This window comes from Magnolia sinica, chromosome 18 (genome assembly GCF_029962835.1).
Source record: "Magnolia sinica isolate HGM2019 chromosome 18, MsV1, whole genome shotgun sequence".
NCBI lineage: Eukaryota > Viridiplantae > Streptophyta > Magnoliopsida > Magnoliales > Magnoliaceae > Magnolia > Magnolia sinica.
In genome coordinates this window covers 13,797,501-13,817,214 of record NC_080590.1, presented here as the reverse complement: position 1 = coordinate 13,817,214, position 19,714 = coordinate 13,797,501, and the positions used below count along the sequence as shown (strand labels likewise).

The following is a 19,714-nucleotide window of genomic DNA, read 5'->3' as shown; positions in this document are numbered from 1 at the left end:
TTAATCAAATAAGGGTAATTATTGGCTCCTGATGCATCTAAACTGGTGTCCAAATCTTGGACAGTTTCTTTTGAATTACTTTTATGCAATGTATGCAATTTCCAAGCAACTCCTATGTGCTTCAGCGTCACCCATCACACTGCTGGAGTATCAAAGTTTTCCTCATCGAACCTGGCTTCTAGTTGTCACTTAAAAGTTCAAGACATCAACCATCTTCTGAGCGAATCTGCCATCAATAAATGCAAAATGAAATGCGGAAGATGAACAAGCAACCAAACAGTGTGTCACATGTACCAGATGGAATTCATTTCTCTGAAAGCATCCCTTATACATGAAAAGAGTTGTTTAATGAAGGAAACCCACACGCATATATCTCTGTATTATTTCATAGTAATAGCTTCAGCTGCATGGTTGAAAAAGGGTGCAGCAGCATACAGTCTTACGGTCAGTGGCGGTGGCCTCATGGAAAAAATGTCTGTTCATTTGGAGATCTTCGCGGTGAGCTCTCTTACCAGTTTTGCAGCAACCATAGCAGTCATTCCATCGACGGTGTCACGCTGTGGATTGAACTCGACCACGTCGGCTGCTACAACATCAGCCTGAAGGTTGTGCAGGATGTTGAGGACATCACGGAAAGATAGACCTCCTGGCTCAATATGCGACACCCCAGGAGCGAATGCAGGGTCGAGACTGTCCACATCTAATGAAATGTACACGCCCTTTACACCTTCTCCTAATTTCTGTACAAGTGTAGAGAGCAGAATGACTTACAAGGCCACACCCAAGTCCATCAAAACAAAATGCCAGTGCACGCTAAAAATGCAGACATGAACAAATATGCAATGTGAATGGCCCCAACCATACTATAATTTGCATGTATATGAATTTGTGTCTGCTCGCATCATAGTTCAAAAACTCTAAAAATTTAGATTCAATCGATGTCCAGCCAAGTCAGATTGACTCAAAAGACTTGGGGTGAGTCTTTACTTGACTCGAAATTTAATATCATAAAGAAATTAGAATGGATATTACCAGATGGATAAAGTACCAAGAAGTACACAACTATGTGGTATGTTGGAGAGGATCTGAACCTCATGGTAGAAATTGTGGATTGAAAACCCCACCATTGCCCTTTTTGCATTTGGTAACAAATTCCCAGTTTGACTTCACTTTCACCAGGCAAGTGACTTGACCAGAGTCACTCCCAGTTGCATCAAATTGACCGAGTTAGTAGTTAGGGAGTGAGTTTCAGTATGACTTGAAATGTTGCCGAGTCAAGTTGACTTGGACAAGTTTCAGTTTGACTCGGTGAGTTTTAGAACTATGGCGCTTGTGTGTGTGTGTGTGTGTGTGTGCATAGGCAGGTGGACAGATAGATATGTGAGCACCAGATTCTCCAAAATTTGACGATCTCTCGAGAAAGTGCGCATCTCATACTGCTCCACACCAAATCGCTTCCCTTGTTCACGCCCTTCACTTGTTATTGATCTGAGACCAACCTAAATTCCGGCACTATAAAGTTTAGTCATCACAATAAAGCAGCACCAGCCTCCTCTATTTTGAAGATGAGGAACATTATGATTTCAAAGCTAAGAAAATAGTAATACATAATTAGAACTCAGAAATTCAAAACATTCAAAATTGCCTTGAATAGAAAAGAAACTTCCAAGCAATTCCTGAGTACTGAAAACAAAGCAAAGAAACTAACAAGGGGGTTCTCAAAGCATCTCAAAGCAAGAGTAAGCCAAAATCTTCAACATTTAATGAGCTGATCAAGAACTGATGCACTATGACTTCGCAAAATCAAATGAGTTTTTGGAAAGATTCTTCCAAACAACTCCATATTACAAGGCTGTTTTACGAGGAAAGTAAAATAAAAATATATATCATCAAAACAGACCATGCATGGTCTAATCTTGGCACATTTGCACTCTGCATATATAAACTTTCTTTAAGGGTCCTACAGTAGTTCAACTAGGCTTCGGAGGACATTAGAACTGACATCTTTTTTTTCTTTTACTGAAAACGTGAAATTTTGAAGCATTTTAATTTACAGGATACAGTTATAGTTTGTTTATTCTTTGGAATGAGAATGTGGTAGTAATTTTAAAATCAGCCTCTGGAATCCAACTGAAAAGTTCATTGAAGTGATGGAAAGAGCACATTATGACGTGGCACTAGCATTGTACATTGGGGTGTTAGGGCATAAGGATCACATTGAGATCCTGTAGGGGAGAGAGGGAGGGAGGGTTGCAAATTAAAATTGAACAAAATATACTGACAGAAAGACTCTCATGTATGTACTAGCTGCCATGGGTCCCATGCACGCATAAGCAAACAAAGTAAATTCGAACAAGGGGACTCATAGCCAAAGTTACCTTCACACAAATTTCTAAACGTGTCCTAGGACTAATAGCTAAGCTTCCTAATACAACTATTCCAAGCCCAACAAGTAAATAAAATGATGCATGGAGTCCGCATCAAGCATGTTTATACCTGCAGGTCCAAGGGTAGATGCACATGCCATCAGCATCCTATTGGCTTGCGGGGCCCACAAGTCCGATCAAATTGCTTAAATAGCTAACCTGTTGGACTGAGGGCGGGGCTTGTAGCCCAATGTACCATTTTAGATGGGTGGCATACAAACTGTAGCCCCTTTTTGGGGGTGTTCGCATAAACTGTACAGAATGACAATCCATACGGCTGTGTGCAAATGGAGATTTTAGCAAGTTCTGGTTTCTAGAAGCAATTTCCTATTTTGATTTATTTCCATATTGCAAGTTGATAGTTATGATTTGGTTAATTTGGGACAATATCTGGACCCACAGGGATAGAGAGTTGCATTTTTCTAGAAAGTTCATTCTAGAAGCTTCATAGACTGTATCAAAACCTATATAAAGGCCTCCACGCCATATGTATGAACGAATGCCTATACAATTGAATTAAATGGAAGTTTTTGACGTCTTCCTCCAAATTATGAGAGCTTATGGTGTTTGATAACTAGTTTTATGCAAATTAGGCTGTTGGTATCAACTAGAAGCCCATTAATTAGGTCCTAGTTATTAAACAAGTGTCAACGACTTGGAAGGAATCAATCACTGAAATGGTTAATTAGTACTCAAATCCATCTAATTTAGTTCAATTTCTTCTAGTTTTCTACATCATTCACTGATTAACTCAAACCTGTGTTTGATACATATAACAATTCAACAATTAAACTTAAAGCGAAGTTTGGATCTCACTCAATCATCAAGAGATGGGATCAGGTGGGGTGGAGTTAAAAAGTTTATGACACATCCACAATTAATTTAAGTGGACTTGCAATGAACTCCTAATAAAATTAGCAAAAAAAAACTACCATTGGTATTAGAGCATGATGTTTATTTCTTTCTAGCGGGACTCATACTTAAATCAGCTGTTGCTTCATTCACGGTCCGTGTGGTGCTATCCCTTAAGGTGGCCTGTGGATGCACTGGAGGATTGTTAAAGAAGAGAAAGTCAATTTGAAAGAAGAGACATTTTAACATTTGACATTACAGGATATGCTGAAACCGAAGCATTGAATTATGAGAAAGTAATAGAGAAACAAATAATAATAATGATAATAACAATAGATATAATAATAGTAATAGATTTGTTCAGACATGGTTGCTGCTAAGTAAACATATTGTGGTCCCACAATCTATATGCTAAATGGTGAAGTAAAAAGAAATACAAGAAAATAACTTTACTTGCAGAAGCCGCCGAGCATAACCACCCTCCATTATTCTTGCAAAAGGGGAAGCATGCGAATATTTGTTTCCTTCAAAGGCATGATAGATATCTGGATGAGCATCCAAATGAAGAATATCCACAGGTCCCCCAAGTTTCTCAGATACAGCTCTTACAACAGGAAAAGATATCGAGTGATCACCACCTAAAACCAATGGACGCAGTGGATCCTGGAAGTAGCAGAGTGCCAAATCACAATACAGAAAACTATACTCCATGTGTGGAAGAAAAAGGTGTCCATATGCACTGTTATGGGTTCACGATGGCAGTGGAACTCATAACTCTTGAGTGTGGCTGCTTTCCAACTCAGGTTGACTGCCTATGCAGCTATGCGCCAATCAAAGTTGTGAGAGCACCTTTTCCTAATGTGCATGTGAGATTACATCCAGACAAAGCAAAAGAAGATCTAGAAATATAGAACAACATGGTTGAGACCAGCAGAATGAGTAAATGAATGTGATCTCAGCTCATGCACTCCGAATACCTATGGAAGTGTAATAAAATGAGAAACATGCAACAAAAACTGGCTTACTTCTTCCATCACTAGCTTGACAGATTCACTTATAATATTCATCAATCTGTCATCATCTATGCCACAATCTCGAATCTCTTGTACAGGAACATCACCAACATCAGTTAAAATGCGTGGATCATTTAGTTCTTTCCCTGCATTTTCCCAAAATGTCATAACACAAGTAAGTTTGGAAATATCTAGGTTAAGGCTGTCAATGGGTACCCGGATCAGTGGATGCTTGAAGTATCCGACCAAACTTAACCGGATCTGGATCCAGATTTCAGGCCTGATTTAATGATGGTTATGTTTGGGTCCATGGATTTGGATTTTATTAAAAATCAGGTTGTGTCAGGTGCCTGAATATATAATCTTTTTATACTGTATATAGTTTATATTTATTATTTAAAACCATACAGAAGGCATATGTTAATAGTATGGACCCAATCTGGATCCAGAACTGACCATGAGTCTCAACCTGATTCCAAATCAAAACCACATTCCCCATTCTAATTTGTACTCAAAACTAGACCGGACAGGGTACCCAAATCTGATCAGACTAAACATGACAAGACCCACCCTAGTCAGGTCACGATACAAATACAAACCAATAACCCAACCCATTGACAGCCTAATCCAAGCTACAGAAAAGAAAGCCGTGTTAGAGTGCAAGCTGCAACGTATAATAATGTATCATTGTGGTATCAGAGAATGAACTATGTCAGCTTCACAAAAATAAGTGCACACATATAGAATATATGTTAACACTATTCTAGCATGCTTTTCGTAGAAAGTAACACTTCTCAGCTGAAATCATATGATGAAAGGACTAAGCCATTTTTCTAACATCTTAAATCTCCACCATCTAACGATATCAGCTTGCCAATTTTAATCTCTCCACAGAAGAATGACTTCTTGCTCTTCTTTTCACAAGCTAATGCATCCAGGCTGCTTGATCATCTGATCGAGGTCCTGATATCACTGATTGTGTGATCAGGCCCATTTACCGGTCAGGTTGCATATCATGTCCAGACCAGACCCACCCAATGGTCCAGACTACTGTAAATTGAAGATCTGGACCATCCAAATTCCAACTTCTACATTGAAGATCAGGACCGCATTAAGGATCCAGATTGATCTAGCTGACCATCTGCATCAAATCAAAGGTTCCAATGGTCATTTTGTAGTGTACCAGCGATCCTATTGGACTGTATGACCCACAAATCCAATCAGATGGCCCAATTAACAATTGGTTGGACTGTGGGGCCCACAAATCCAAGCGGCTGCTTCTTTAGGGTATGCTCTGCAAATTACAACACAAAAAGTCGACATGGTTGGACAAGTTGAGTATAGTTTGGAGTTTGCAAGTATTAGAACTCTTTGTTAAGTCTCTTATTCGCTTTCCTTTTTTGTTACAAGTCTTGATAGGATTAGGATTGAGATAATTTAGGAAAGTTATTAGTTGGGCCAATAGGGTTTCAGGACTTGGATTTTTGCATTTAATGAGGAATTGTGAAGAAGGCTAGATATACATGGCCCATGTATGGCAATATTATGAATGGATATTATGAGATCCTCGATTGAATAAGAGAGGTTTCTTTGGTTTTTTCTGAGATGGGCAATTTATGTAGAGGTGAGATTCCTTGGTGTTGTTTCTTGGTGGTAGTACTCCACCATTATATCCTTTTCCTTTATATACTCTATTGTATATTGCAGGTGAAGAGATTATCTATTTTGTGGGATAATCTTGAAGGTTTGATCTTCTAATTGGTAAGTGCTCTATCTTAATTCAACACTTCCAAATTATGCTACATCACAAGCCTAACCAGTTTATTCTTTCAGTGAAGAAGTCACATAATCTCCTCTTCCTGTAGATGTGTTCAATTTTTTTTTTTGCCAAGTAACAATAACTTAAAAATCATTGTGAAGCATGAACAACGATGTTAAGAACTTAATAGCAAGTTTGGTTATTGCCCATTGGTAGGAGGGTAAATCCCTAATGAGAATAACAGTGTTTATATTAGCATCAAGCTCTTGGATAAAAATCTTATATTAACAAAAAGTGGCAATATCGTAATGGTGTTTATATTAGCATCAAGCTCTAGGGTAAAAAGATTATATCAACAAAACATGCCAATATCTTGCAGAAGCATCATTCAACATTTCAGATTAATGGAACTATCTGAATACGTGCACCAACTGATTTCAAAGCAATAAAGGAAATATGCTAATGGGAACAAACAATATCACTTATGAAAGTGAACTAGCTTTGGTAGATACTTCATTGTACCTTCTTCAGTGCTTGAGTTTGTGCTACCACACCAGATGGCCTCCCTAATCCGGGGAGGAGCAAATGCGGGTCCCTGAAGGAAAGATGAATTATGTCCTAGAGGAACTCCAAGAAGTGATGTCGATGCAACTGCACCTCCTAAAGCCCGCACAAGCTCTCCCTAGAGAAAACCAACATCACAAATTCAAAGTCTATTATACAACAGAACAAAAAAAAAAAAAAAAAAAAAAAAATCCTTTATAAGAGATGAATGTAAGCAAGATCAAAAGGTACATGAATTTTAAGTTGGAATAGCCCAAACTCCAAACAATTCAATCAACTTATGGCATATGCTAACTACACAGGTCCACGTCAAAAGCAAAGTAGGGCATCGTCATCGTCGTCATCATCATCTAAGCCTTCTCCCAACTAATTGGGGTCAGCTACATGAATCCTGTTCCACCATTCCACTTCATCAATTTGTAATCAGGACTCTCAATACATCACTAGTGTCAGGAGTGATGCAGAGCCTATTTTGAAGTGTGCAGGATTCTATAACAATTAAAAGAAGGTTTTACTGAAACTTCATGTCCATTAGCCTTCATTATGATGGAGGGAATTATATGATCCTCCAATGGAATATCCTCGTGCACCCAGCCCATAAACAAGTGGGCTTTTGGTCATCGGCTGGGCTGCACAGTGAATGGACCGTGACCAAAAATCGTTGGAAGATCCCGGCTATCCAATCTTTGGCCTTTTTGCAGTAAATATATACTGCTGCTGTCTTCTTTTCTCAACCAATTATATGAGGGCAACCAAATCATTAGGATTTTCCCATCAGAGAATTTTGGGCATGGCCCATTCATAATGGGGTCATTGTATCAACAATATGCACACCAAAAACATGGGCCATGATTGTTCAGAGGGTTGGGCCTGGGAGGATTATGTAATTCCTCACATGAGAGATGTTTAACACCAATTCCTCACCTCCCAAGATTGACCTAGAATTCTAGAAACAAAATTCAACACCTGATTTCAAAGTGCTTTGCTTACAATCGAAACTGAAATAGACTAATCTGCACATGATCAGGTATGAAAATCACAGATCATTTATCATTTCATTATCAAAGCCTTATCACCACTAATTGGGGTTAGGTACATGAATCCTGTTACACCATTCCACTATATCACTGACCATATCAAGTTTTTTCCTACTACCTCCATCCACATCCTTTTAGATCTTTCCCTTTACCTTTTAGAGTCTTCAACTTACACCGACTCACTCCTAACCTGTGCAGTTCTTGTTCTCCACTGCACATGACCAAATCACCTCAAGTCCTTTTTCCCTCATATTATTTCCTGTTGGTGCTACTCCTAAGTTCCATTTAATGGATTCATTCCTATTTCTATTCTTCCTCCCTTGTCACTCATCCATCTCAAAAACCTCATTTCTGCTCACTCATCCTATGAACATGTTGTTACTTGACTGCCCAACATTCTGTCCCATGAAGTATGGCAGACAAGCAATTATCATTTCAAATTAAAATTAGAATATCAAAGGTTTTCTTTACTAACTACAGGTTAGTGTAAAAAGCAGCGGCATTTACAACTAGCCAACTCCAAAATCACATCAGAATCCACAATCAACTGGTTATCCAAATTGATGTAACGTAATAAAACTAAACAAAAATCACATAAAAAGCTCCATCCGATCCATGATCCTTTGTGTGTTTACCAATATTCTAACCTTGAAAACAGAGTATAGAAAATCCAAAATCACCATACACTGAAAAGAAAGAGGCATTCATCAACATAATGACCGTCTTCTAGATGAAATAAAAGAAAGCACATACCTTAAGCTTTGCCCTCTCACGAATAAGAGTAAGGGAAGCATCTATAACACGATTCTGACCATTTTCTATCAACGCTGCCGGGACCTTTTCAGCATTCAATTTATGCAAGTAGTGGATCCCTTTCTTCCCTAGATTCAACATATCTCACAACCCTAAATAGAAAAGACACTGTTAAAGAGGTAAGTCATGTCCACCATGTGAATGAAAAAAGCCGACATTTCAAAGCTATTTATTCGGAATGCATGCAACCTTGATAAGATTGAAGATCTTTTTGAAACAGGATACTGATGGATTATTGTCCGCAAATTCTCGAACATATGTTAACTAATTTGCTAAGAATGGAAATTAAAACTAGTCTTCATTACTGTTTTTCAACAGCGATAATTTTCGTTCATTATTAAGGATTAACTTACTGAAAAACGGTCGAATCCATACAAATCAAAAGTATTTGGAACATTGAATTTGGACTGGATTTCCAAACTAGAAAAGACATCAAAGAAATTTCCCAATCCTCCCTTTTGTTGGTCCCACATCAATACATGGGCAGTCTAAAGAATCAATCTTGACCGCTTGTTCAGTCAGGACCGCTCTTCATGAGCCACCTTCGAATAATCATACAGATGGGTGATCCTAACCCTCCAAGCATCTACCTTTCTTGTCATCACTGTACATTTTCCAAAACATGGATGGGATGTCGAGAAGCATCAGATGTGATACTTGAGAATCACAGGCAACCCAATCCAGAACCTACCAAACAGACTGTTCGGACTGACGACAGATACTTCCATTGTTGTAAACAATCCAGACCGTCCATTTTCTCAGGACATTGATGAGATGAACAGGATCCCTACAACGGGCGTGGCTTTCCCACAGTGAACATGGGCCATACCGAATAAACAGTGATGAACGGTTGATTCAAGCAACCATAAGTCCGAATTTAAATGATGGAACTCTGTGTTAATGCCAGAAAACCATTCATTTTGGTATGTTGTGCAAAACGAAGGTTTCTAGAAGCAAGAACCTACGATGATGGTGGTGGGAGAAGAAAGAACTCAAGGTACCTGAGAAAAGCAAGAAATGAGAAGATGAAAGAAGGCAAAGGAAAGAGAGTGTGGCTTGAAACACCGCTACCGCTGCTGCTGACGAGCTCGGCTTTTGCTTTACTTTCTGATTTTATTCGGGAAATGAATCACCGGACGAACAAACAATCCCGATGCACCGCGCACTGCACTTGCCTGTCCCTTCACATGCACGCAGATACTATACACGTAGCATGCACGTGCTTCGATCCAAACCCTCCATTTAGTAGGCCTGATAATGGATGGTGTATAAGAGTAGATCTTTACTTGAATAAACGTTTCATCTTCAGTATTCTAATTCCTGCTTTGAAAACCGGACGGTTTAGCTAAGTTCAACAAATAAGTGCTGATCTGCGCAAAGGTTAAAGCTTTCCAATCATATTTTGGGTCCATGCCTAGTTTTGGTGAGCATCCACCATTTGGATGGTCTTTGTTTCGTTTACGTGTGCCACGTGGACAGTAGATGTGTGCATGAGTACATATTCTCATACTTTGGTAGACCGTCGGTGCTTCACATTAATAATCCCGAGTAATTCTAAGTTGAGGAGACGTCACTGATATCCTTATTTAGCATGCTGCAATTCGGATAAGCATCCTGCATCCATCATGTGGGGCCTAGAACGGATGTTCCATACTTCAGATTGAACGGTCTTGAGTCCACCGGTCGTGTGGATTCTTTATATCAGTCATCAGTGGATCGGATACGTCCGCTCGATGAGTGAATATCGCCTGTGGCAGAGCCAGATGACGGACAGCTGGGCCACGTGTCGTGTTTCGGCAAAAAGGAGTATCGTTGAACGGTGCTGTCCGAGTAGATAAGCCACAATTGTTTAGTTATTATTTTGTGTAGCCTAAGTGGATGTGCTTTTCGAGAAGAATGCACGTCAATCATAGAGCATCATTCTCAAAGAGAGGTTTGCCAACGTACTGGAATTAGATAGGTCGATAATCTAGCAACTTGATTTGGGTTTTTCTTACAATGATCCAAACCATTCGTATTATAGGGATTTCCTTCGATGGGTGATGGATAAAATAACTCTAAGATTGAGTATTTCAAAAACTTTTATTATACAGTGACTACATTGGCCGTCCATCTTCCAAGTAAAAGAGCCAAATTATCCGAAGGTTGAAAATTCTAGTTTTTATTTGTTTTCTGTCCACCGTAAAAAATTAGAAATATTATATAAACGGGTTGGATCGTTGGAATATCATCCAGAGTAAGAGGCTAAGGTCCGGACGTATCTTATTGCAATACGTCCGAATGTATTCTAGCGAACCCCTCTCAAAGATCCGTGAGTAGCCGTATTTATTCGGAGGAAAACTTTGACGCTCTGGAAGAGTGCGGAGGTTGATACTCAGGTACTGAGAATTTGTACACATGGCAAGCATGTAAATAAAGTAAAACAATCCACGTTGTATCCCCGAAATTTGATGAACCACTAGCCAAGTATCTCTGATTTGATGACCCATAATTCTGGATTGATAGCATTTATTGGACAGTTTGACAATGGTCCTAATTCAGCTAAACAGTGTCCATGAAAAATAGATTAGGACTTTAAAAAGATAATCTTAATTTCAAATTAATAACTATCAATAACAGTTTCCACAATTTGGACGGTTTAATTTGCGTTAACCTCTCACTGCTAACTGTCAGATACTCCTGCCTGCCAAAGTGGAACAAGGGTGTAAGATCCAATCCGTCCATCTGGTGGGTCCCAATGTAAATGCAGATGTTCTAAAATTAGGCCAGTCCACTCATTAAGTAAATCACAATCTGACATTTTTAGTCATCCCCTCGTTTCATAAACTGCAGCTCAACTGATCAGCAGACAGCGCCGACTTTTGGAGCAGGGCATCTATCTCGTGGGTCCCATCTAATCGATGGCTTGGATCTGGCACACGGGATCGCGTGTAGATGGGCTCCCTCGTGCATGTGGGCTTACCGAAGCTCTTTTGACCCAACCAGTGGTACAGGTGGAACTCCCATTTTCAAACCTAATCCAATGTCTGAGTGGCCTCTTCATGGAATGGTTCCTGCCCTTATCTCTCATCTCACGTAGCCACATATGAAAATCGGTACAAGCAATGGTCAATAGTTTGACAGGACCCAAATTGGACGGTTGGGATCATCTGATAAAGGCAATTTAGGGGTGTTCTCAAATAAAAAATGGGCCCACCATATGAATGAATAAATGATTGGTATCACGGGAAGGTGAGCCGATGAGCTGTTTGTTGGGTCGAACAAGAGCTGATTGACAGCCCAGTCTGTTGACAGCCCTACTTTGTTTTTACAGACTGACGGCAAACATGCAGATGATTGTGAACATTGATCTGGTGGGCCTTTGCCAGGCTATAGAACAGGCGATCAGACAACTCTTACCACTGGCTTGTGATTTTGCTGATTGAATGTGGGACATTGCTGTCCTGAGCAACCATTCCTTTTACAAGTGATAAGATATACGCAATCGATCCAATCCTATTTTGTTGAGACATCGCACCTCCAAATCGAAATTTCTAATCACCACCCATCTTCGATGTATGTCGCGGTGCACATTAACAGTCACACGGGATGGGCTTGGGCCTGGACTCTTTGGAGTGATTGGGATCCCAGCCATTTCACCAAGAGGAGCACATCGGAGAAGGTAAATTGAGCACTCTCCTATATGATGAACGGTCAGATGCATGCGAGATGAGCAGAGGCCCATCTGACGGGCCTAAGAATCGGGCCCAGGCATGACCATTTCCGGCCATAGGCTGGGCTCTATGGTAGATGATACCATTGAGCTGGAAGAACCGGGTCCACCAGCAGAGTAATGTACAAATCATGTCCACCCATAGACAGGGCCCTAATATGGATGGTTTATGTTTCAGCAATAACTACTATCATACAACCTTGACCATCTCTGATATGTTGCCATTAAGGGCCCGTTTGGCCGGGTGGATTGGAAGGGATTGAATGGTATTAGGGTGGATGGCATGGATTTCAAGGTAACGATGGTGTTGTCAATGGGTTGTCTTAAGATCCATGGGATTACTATATCCCAGGATTGCTATATCCAGTCTGTTTGGCACGCCCGGCCAATCCTGTGATTAAACCTTCCCATCCCTCGAACCAAACACATCCCAGGCAAATTTGAACGGACTAGGGTGGATTGGATGGGATTTAAAGGTAATGATGGTATTGCCAATAGATTGTCTTAAGATACATGGGATTGCTATATCCTGGGATCAGATCACCTAGTCTGTTTGGCACGCCGGCCAATCCCGGGATTTAACTTCCAATCCCTTCCAATCCTCCCGGCCAAATGGGCCCTAAAGCAATGGATAAGATTGTCTGATGGGTTTTATTTTTAAATTGTAAGACATCAGTCCATGGGTGGACCAATTGATACATCATCCTGCCACATATAGGCCTTCCGACATGCCAAGGGTAGATGATGTATGATGAGGATCAAGCACAATTTTAACATACATGGACTGAAAGAAGTCCAGGGGAAAACTGACAAAATTCAGTACAATTCAACTAGTCAATACATCTAATCAATGGGTCAAAATACTGTTAGAAATTTTAGATTGTTTGTTGGCTAATTTCTACAAGTTTAGATAGATTGATTGATTTGTTGAGACGTTAAAATATTGTTCGCCGGGTTGACAAATTAAGTTGATAGGTCTAAATTCACAGAATTTTTAGTTTTAAATGTAGATGTTTTAAGTTACATGATTTGATTACGACTCTTTGATTACATTTTTAGAATTTATTTATAGTTATTTAAGAATGTAAAAACTTATTTTTTAATTCATTCAATCAATTAAAATTATCAATTTTATATTATCTCTCTCGTGAAATTGAGAAAATTCTCTTATAGATTTAAGAGTGTCTTATTGATTCAAGACATTTATTGATAGAGGAAAATAGTGATTGACCTCATTGCGTCCTTATCTGCCTCAGTTGGCCAGTGGGCCTAACATCAACGCCCGAACCCAGTACATGGTGAGTCATGTGGAAAGCCCAATAAGGCGGGCTGGGCCTCATGAAAAACCCAGCTTCCAATTGAAAGGGCAATGATTCCATCACCCAATTCATTTTGATGAATCTGAAAGGGCCAGACCGTGGCTCGTAGTTCGGGCTAAGGCCAGTGCAGAGCAGGCACAAGCATGAGTTCTGACACCACGTAATGAGTCCGGCCCATCCCACTCTACGCTGGAGGTTCGACATGCAGGCCTTGCTCTGCTGTTTATTTTGACACTTTCGGACTTTGTATTGCGCTAGCACGCTGGGTTAGCCTTGGAACCGAGTCCTAGGCTATCTGCTTGGGTTGGATCTTAAAAAGCCTCAGGCAGACCCAGCTGCAGTATGGATGATATAAACGGTAGAAAAAGTTCTATCAGACCAATATAAGTTGTGGTGCTCCTAGTTGCATCAGTTCACTTGAACAGTCAAATCGATCAATCTGAACTGTCTATTAAGTGCAGAACACATTTCATGGACCGTGCAAAAATCGTACTGATTAGATGATCCAATCCATCCCTGATTTTGTATTATTTTCTTTAGCCATCCCTTTTCCAAGCCATGGATTTGATGGTTATGATTACCCAAGAAGTGGTTCTTTAGAATCATAAGCAATCTATAAGGGCCCTAACAAATAAATTTATGAAATTATTGATTGGATCTTTTTTAGGCAATCTTAACCGTCCATATTAAAGGCCATTGATGATATGGTTAACATTTTTCAGAACAATGATGCTTTCATGGTAGCCCAAGAAACCTGTACTGGACCTAATGAACAGCATGGATCAATGGATTGCATTGTCTAAATGTCCCAATGCAACTAGGAGCATCATAATTTACAGTGCTTTAAGAGCACCGGAGCATTTCTCTAGTAATTTGGTAATAATAGTATCAGTTAAAAACTGCTTTGAGAGTAAGTTTTCAATAGAACCTTGCTTCAAAGCACTCGAACTCCCTTGGTCTTGTGCATGGTGATCTCAACCATTCGTTCGGTGGACCTCATCATCGATGGCCAATTGATCAATCCTAACCATCCGGGCATCCTTCATTGTCACTACCATTCAATCAATGTAATTTTGGGCCACAGATCATTTGCAGGGAGGCACACAAGATGGATGATACAAATCACGGTGCGATTGAGCTAACGTGTTTGCCAATTTGCGAAGAAACACGAGCTGAAGCATGATGCATGCCAAGAACGTACAGCTGCAATATTTTATAGAGAGATGCCGCAGTATAATTGATAGTGCTGTTAATTGCATTGGGACACTTAGACAGTACGACTGATTGGTCTTAGTCTGTCCATTAGGTCCAACACAAATTTCATGGGCTACAGTGCAAATATCGCACCAATCTTATGATCTCAACCTTTGGTCAATGGTCTCTTGCTATGCCGGGTTGCGCAGCCCGGAATTGCGAAAAACCCCTGGATCGACGGTCGTTTTTCTGTTTTAATTTCGTTTTTACTATAAATAGTAAGTTTTAGTTTAATTATAACTCTTCATCCGTCAAGCTTTAAGAGTTGCGCCAACCGAAAAGAGCTAGAATAATTAAGAGAACAGTTTGGTGAAGCCATATAGGACACTCTTTTTGGCCGAAAACCTTGCACTAGTAGACATCACGACCATCAATTGATCAATCCTAACCATCCGGGCATCCTTCATTGTCACTACCATTCAATCAATGTAATTTTGGGCCACAGATCATTTGCAGGGAGGCACACAAGATGGATGATACAAATCACGGTGCGATTGAGCTAACGTGTTTGCCAATTTGCGAAGAAACACGAGCTGAAGCATGATGCATGCCAAGAACGTACAGCTGCAATATTTTATAGAGAGATGCCGCAGTATAATTGATAGTGCTGTTAATTGCATTGGGACACTTAGACAGTACGACTGATTGGTCTTAGTCTGTCCATTAGGTCCAACACAAATTTCATGGGCTACAGTGCAAATATCGCACCAATCTTATGATCTCAACCTTTGGTCAATGGTCTCTAATATGGATGGTCAAGATCATTTGTAAAAAAATAGGTCTAACCAACAATTTGATCCATCTGTTTGATAAACTTATAACATGGATTGCTTATGATTTATAAAGAGTCACTTCTGTCAGCAATCCTAACAATCTCATCGTTGAGGTGGAAAAAGGACGGCTACAAAAAATAAGGCCCAAACTTGATGGATTGGATCATCCAATCAATTTTATTTTTACATGGTAACCATTGAAATTTGTTCTATACTTAATGAACGGTTTAGATTGCCCTGTTGAACTGTCCAAATTACTCAATGCAACTAAGACCACCATAACTTATAGAGCTCCAAAAGGACGGGAGCATTTCTCATATTTACATATGATGCACCAAAACGGTGTTTCATGTCATTCGGGCAAAATGATGGGCGAGGAGGGTTATGTCATAACATGATCGACTTACAAAGATAAGATGGATCCTAAGATGGAATGGACGGCAAAGATTTCATATCTGAAAACATTCAACAGCTCAGGCCTGCTACACATCAATGGGCCAACCGGGCCCTCTCCGATACATCCCTTATTCTTGTATGGTCTACAGAAGTTCAGAGCAAGGCACCAGAAAAAAGTCCACATATCGGATGGTTGTAAATAGCCCATCCATTAAGTGGCTTGACAATTGGTCGGTCAGGATTAATCGATGTGTTCACCAATCATACTCAATGCAAATTATTGGTTCTTCCCAATGGCTTTCTCTATCATTAAGCATTATCGTCAAGCATTATTGTCAATGGGCTGGCCTGGGTGTTTTTTTTTTTTACACACCCACCGTACGCGACCACTCAAACCCATGATTTTAGCGTTAAAACACAACTTATCCACCACTGAGCCATTGAAACAGGCCCAGCCAAGCCTGAGTTTGTGGGGATTGTTCATGAGTTGTCTGGGTTGGCCTGTATGGTAGATCCTATTTAAGATTTTGATTTTCTTTGGCATAGGCCCACTCATTTTTAAGGGCTTTACGTTACTTGTTGATCATGTGGCTAAGTAAGCCATTATTATTATTATTATTATTATTATTATTGTTGATCATGTGGCTACGTAAGCCATTATTATTATTATTATTATTATTATTATTATTATTATTATTTCTTTCCTTCTCGGGAGGTAAGTAATCATTTTATCACCAACCAAGAGAAGCACAAAGCTTAATTGCAATCAACCGAGAGGCACATGGCCAAAATTATAGTAAAATAATTGCAAAAATACTTAATCTAAATCTTATACTTAAATGGGAAGACTGTCTGATCTTGGCGAATAAGGAGGAAACTTGATCTTCTGTACCATACACATTTCTAAAAACCTGAGATGAGAGGAGGTTTCTTGTATACCGTGTAGGTGAGGAGGTTAAGATACATATTTTTAGAAAAGAGGGTCAGAGTAAGTAAACACATCATAACCACTCCTCCAAGAGTCCATTATAAGAGTTCATGTCTTTGCATAATCTATGTTACATTGAAATACTCTAGAGTTCACGTCTATCCTAAGTACCCTGGATGTATAGCAGAGTACAAGAGCACCACCGATCAGTATGCTTAGTCCAAAAATCCAACGACCAATAGGTTTAATCAATCCGAGCCATTAATCATGTTGACTTAATAGAAGTCTTATGCAAACACCACAGACAATAAAAGGAGACTTGACACAAGCCTAGAAACAAGAGCAAACTAACCAATAATCTCCAAAGAGATGGTAAAAGAGGAGATGAATAGCATTAACAACTATCCAACACTCTTTAAGTCAAAATAGCAGAACTCTAAAGCCAGGATTGAGCTTCTTTCCAAAATTCTTAGAGGGATTTAGAGAGTGCTAAGATCCACCAAAAGCTTGAGAGCCTAGATTTTATTACACGATTTGTAGTTATGAAGCACTTGAATTCAGCATTGCCAAGTGGCGATTCTGAGTCTTTCATATCATGGATCGCTTAAGGTTTTGTAAGATTTTTATAATACTGAATTTATCAAATTGTTAGCCTTCTTAGAGGATCTAGAGGAGACCTCTAATATGAAGATTATTAGGAAAATTTGAGGGCCAACTTCTAGCTTTGAGAGTGTTGTCTCCATTGTGTCAAATAACGAGATAAATTCAAGACCCAACTTCATAATGGACAATGGCAGTGATGGATTTAAAATTGGGGGAAGTGCCAGTGATCCATTCTCCAAATTCAAAGGAGTTAATATTAAAATTAAGGTGTTGTTAATTTACTTGATTTATAAAGCATGCAGGGAGGTTTCAATTGAAGGCAAGAGAATTTGCCAAAGGAGTATTAGTACATGCTTAAAGGAGAAGATCTTATTTTGATTGATTTCAAGATGGCTTGTAGTAACATGTTTTGGGCATGCTTTTTTATTTTTAAAAATGTCTAATATTGTGTTTCGTCCAAATAATAGAAACCTATAGTATTAGAGACCAACTTTACAACAAGCTCTAAAAATATTTGTGCATGATAGAAGCGAAACAAATTAAATCAGAGCTACTTTTAAGCATGCACGAATTAACATGTACTTAAAATATAACTTTTATGAAGAAAGAAAGATGATCGACATATGCTCTTTCTTCTTCTCTTGAACTGGTTACACTAAAGTTTTTACCTTATGTGTCAAGGAATATTTTTTGGGCCATGAAATTGTGAGACTTTCAAAACAACTTTCTCATAATTATAATTTTGTAAGCCTTAGCCACTAAGTTTTCATCATCAAAAAAGGATCTCCTTGGGGCAGTCCTTATGGGCTACCTAAACTGCAAGCAATACTCACGATATACTTGCTTAATTAAAAAAAGTCAAATATATCCAAGTTTGAATGTTTCCACATGTATCCCTAATTGGTGATGTTTCCACATGTACATGATTATCATGTCTCATGCTATTATACAAATATTCTTTTATGTACGGCCTTATTTATTTATTTATTTTAATGCTATAACATGACCTAGACTTGGCCAAAATTTTATTGAATTGGATACGGATTCAAAATTCCAACACAATTTTTAAATGGTTTGGGTCTGAGACCACTCGACCTGAACCATCGGGATCCCTATCTCAATAAAGTAATCCTACATTTCAATTTGTGCTTACAAATCAACAATTAACAAGAGAAATACAACACCAATTAGGGACTTTTTTGCTGCATGGGCCCATCCATTTAGGGTTCCATTAGTCCAAGGGTCTAGATTACCGAATCATTGGTTGAGCTCATGAGATTGCAATCCCAAGCATAATCTTCAAAGCCTCGGCCAAGGGACTTATAACTTCAATGGAATAATTTAAGACATTACAACTTAATAATAACACAGGTCTGAAAGCATTGTGTAGGATAAGATGTCATTAGAGCAATAATTTAATGGGTTGTGTTTGCAAGCCTTCCCAAACACTCAATTGCATTTTGACTAGGCATCGAAATCACCTATCTGGACCGTCCATTTGATCTAGTCATCTTCATAGGCGGTCTTGAAAAATTCTTACTAATTAGACAATCCAAATCGTCCACTCATGGATGTATGATCATTGGCGTTGTACCATATTTCTGGCCATTCCTAAATTAACCAATTAGGGAATGACATGTACTATTATGTGTAGAGAGTATAACACATAGGAAGATCTTAAAGATATTTGAAGCACTTTTTATGGAAGCACAACTTGCACTGAATTGGCTATACATGTCATCTTGTGACACAGTGCGGCTGAGAAGCTTAAGGGAAAAAAAGTAGTCGAGAGAAGTGAAATGGTTAGAACAATACAAAAAGACGAGGATATACGTAGCAACGGCTCAGCTACCATAACGGTTGAGGTAAAGAGGAAAAACAAATACCGAGTATCATCATTGTAGAAAAGTTTATGAATAGAAGAGAAAATTCATAGAACAAGTGGTCTCATACCAATTTAACAAATCTAATCAAAATTTTCTTATCTTAGCATAATCTTTTCCGCCTAACTCTATCTTAGGAGCAGCGGTAATATGTTTAACTGTAATTTAAGTTTATGCCCCTACATTGGACTATAACCGTTCTCAATACGAGCAGTTCTTCATTCAAAAAGGTTTTTGCAGTTGCTCCTGGACCGACTATAATTATTTCCTTCTAGTTTGACGATAGATAGGTATAAAAGTCTTTTTGTATGGAAGTCAAAGCTGAACCCATCTTTAGAGGAAGAACTTTGCTCTCCGACTATTGCCTGATCATTCTCTAAAA

General features: G+C 39.1%; 1 protein-coding gene across 2 annotated transcripts; it reads right to left on the bottom strand.

The window, feature by feature from the left end:
* Window positions 1-284: 284 nt before the first annotated feature.
* Window positions 285-9,625, bottom strand: LOC131232770 (arginase 1, mitochondrial). Of its 2 annotated transcripts, none has more exons than XM_058229245.1 (7): window positions 9,466-9,625; window positions 8,405-8,556; window positions 6,573-6,732; window positions 4,304-4,437; window positions 3,732-3,941; window positions 1,389-1,499; window positions 285-740 (listed from the first exon to the last, which is right to left on the bottom strand). In XM_058229245.1, exons 2-7 carry the CDS (start codon window positions 8,543-8,545, stop codon window positions 480-482), a joined length of 1,017 nt encoding a protein of 338 aa, XP_058085228.1. In that variant the 5' UTR covers window positions 8,546-8,556; window positions 9,466-9,625; the 3' UTR covers window positions 285-479. The 2 variants fall into 2 exon arrangements, with proteins under 2 accessions (XP_058085228.1, XP_058085229.1); XM_058229246.1 differs by having other exon boundaries at window positions 8,405-8,572; window positions 9,466-9,615.
* Between the last annotated feature and the right edge of the window lie 10,089 nt (window positions 9,626-19,714).

Excerpts from the sequence above, each read along its gene's own strand:
- LOC131232770 (XM_058229245.1), bottom strand. The coding sequence starts at position 8,545 with ATGTTGAATCTAGGGAAGAAAGGGATCCACTACTTGCATAAATTGAAT. Across the intron at positions 3,942-4,303 it reads TCAAGCTAGTGATGGAAGAA|GATCCACTGCGTCCATTGGT; the intron begins GTAAGCCAGTTT and ends TGCTACTTCCAG. Across the intron at positions 1,500-3,731 it reads ATGCTCGGCGGCTTCTGCAA|GTTGGTCTCAGATCAATAAC; the intron begins GTAAAGTTATTT and ends GCCGGAATTTAG.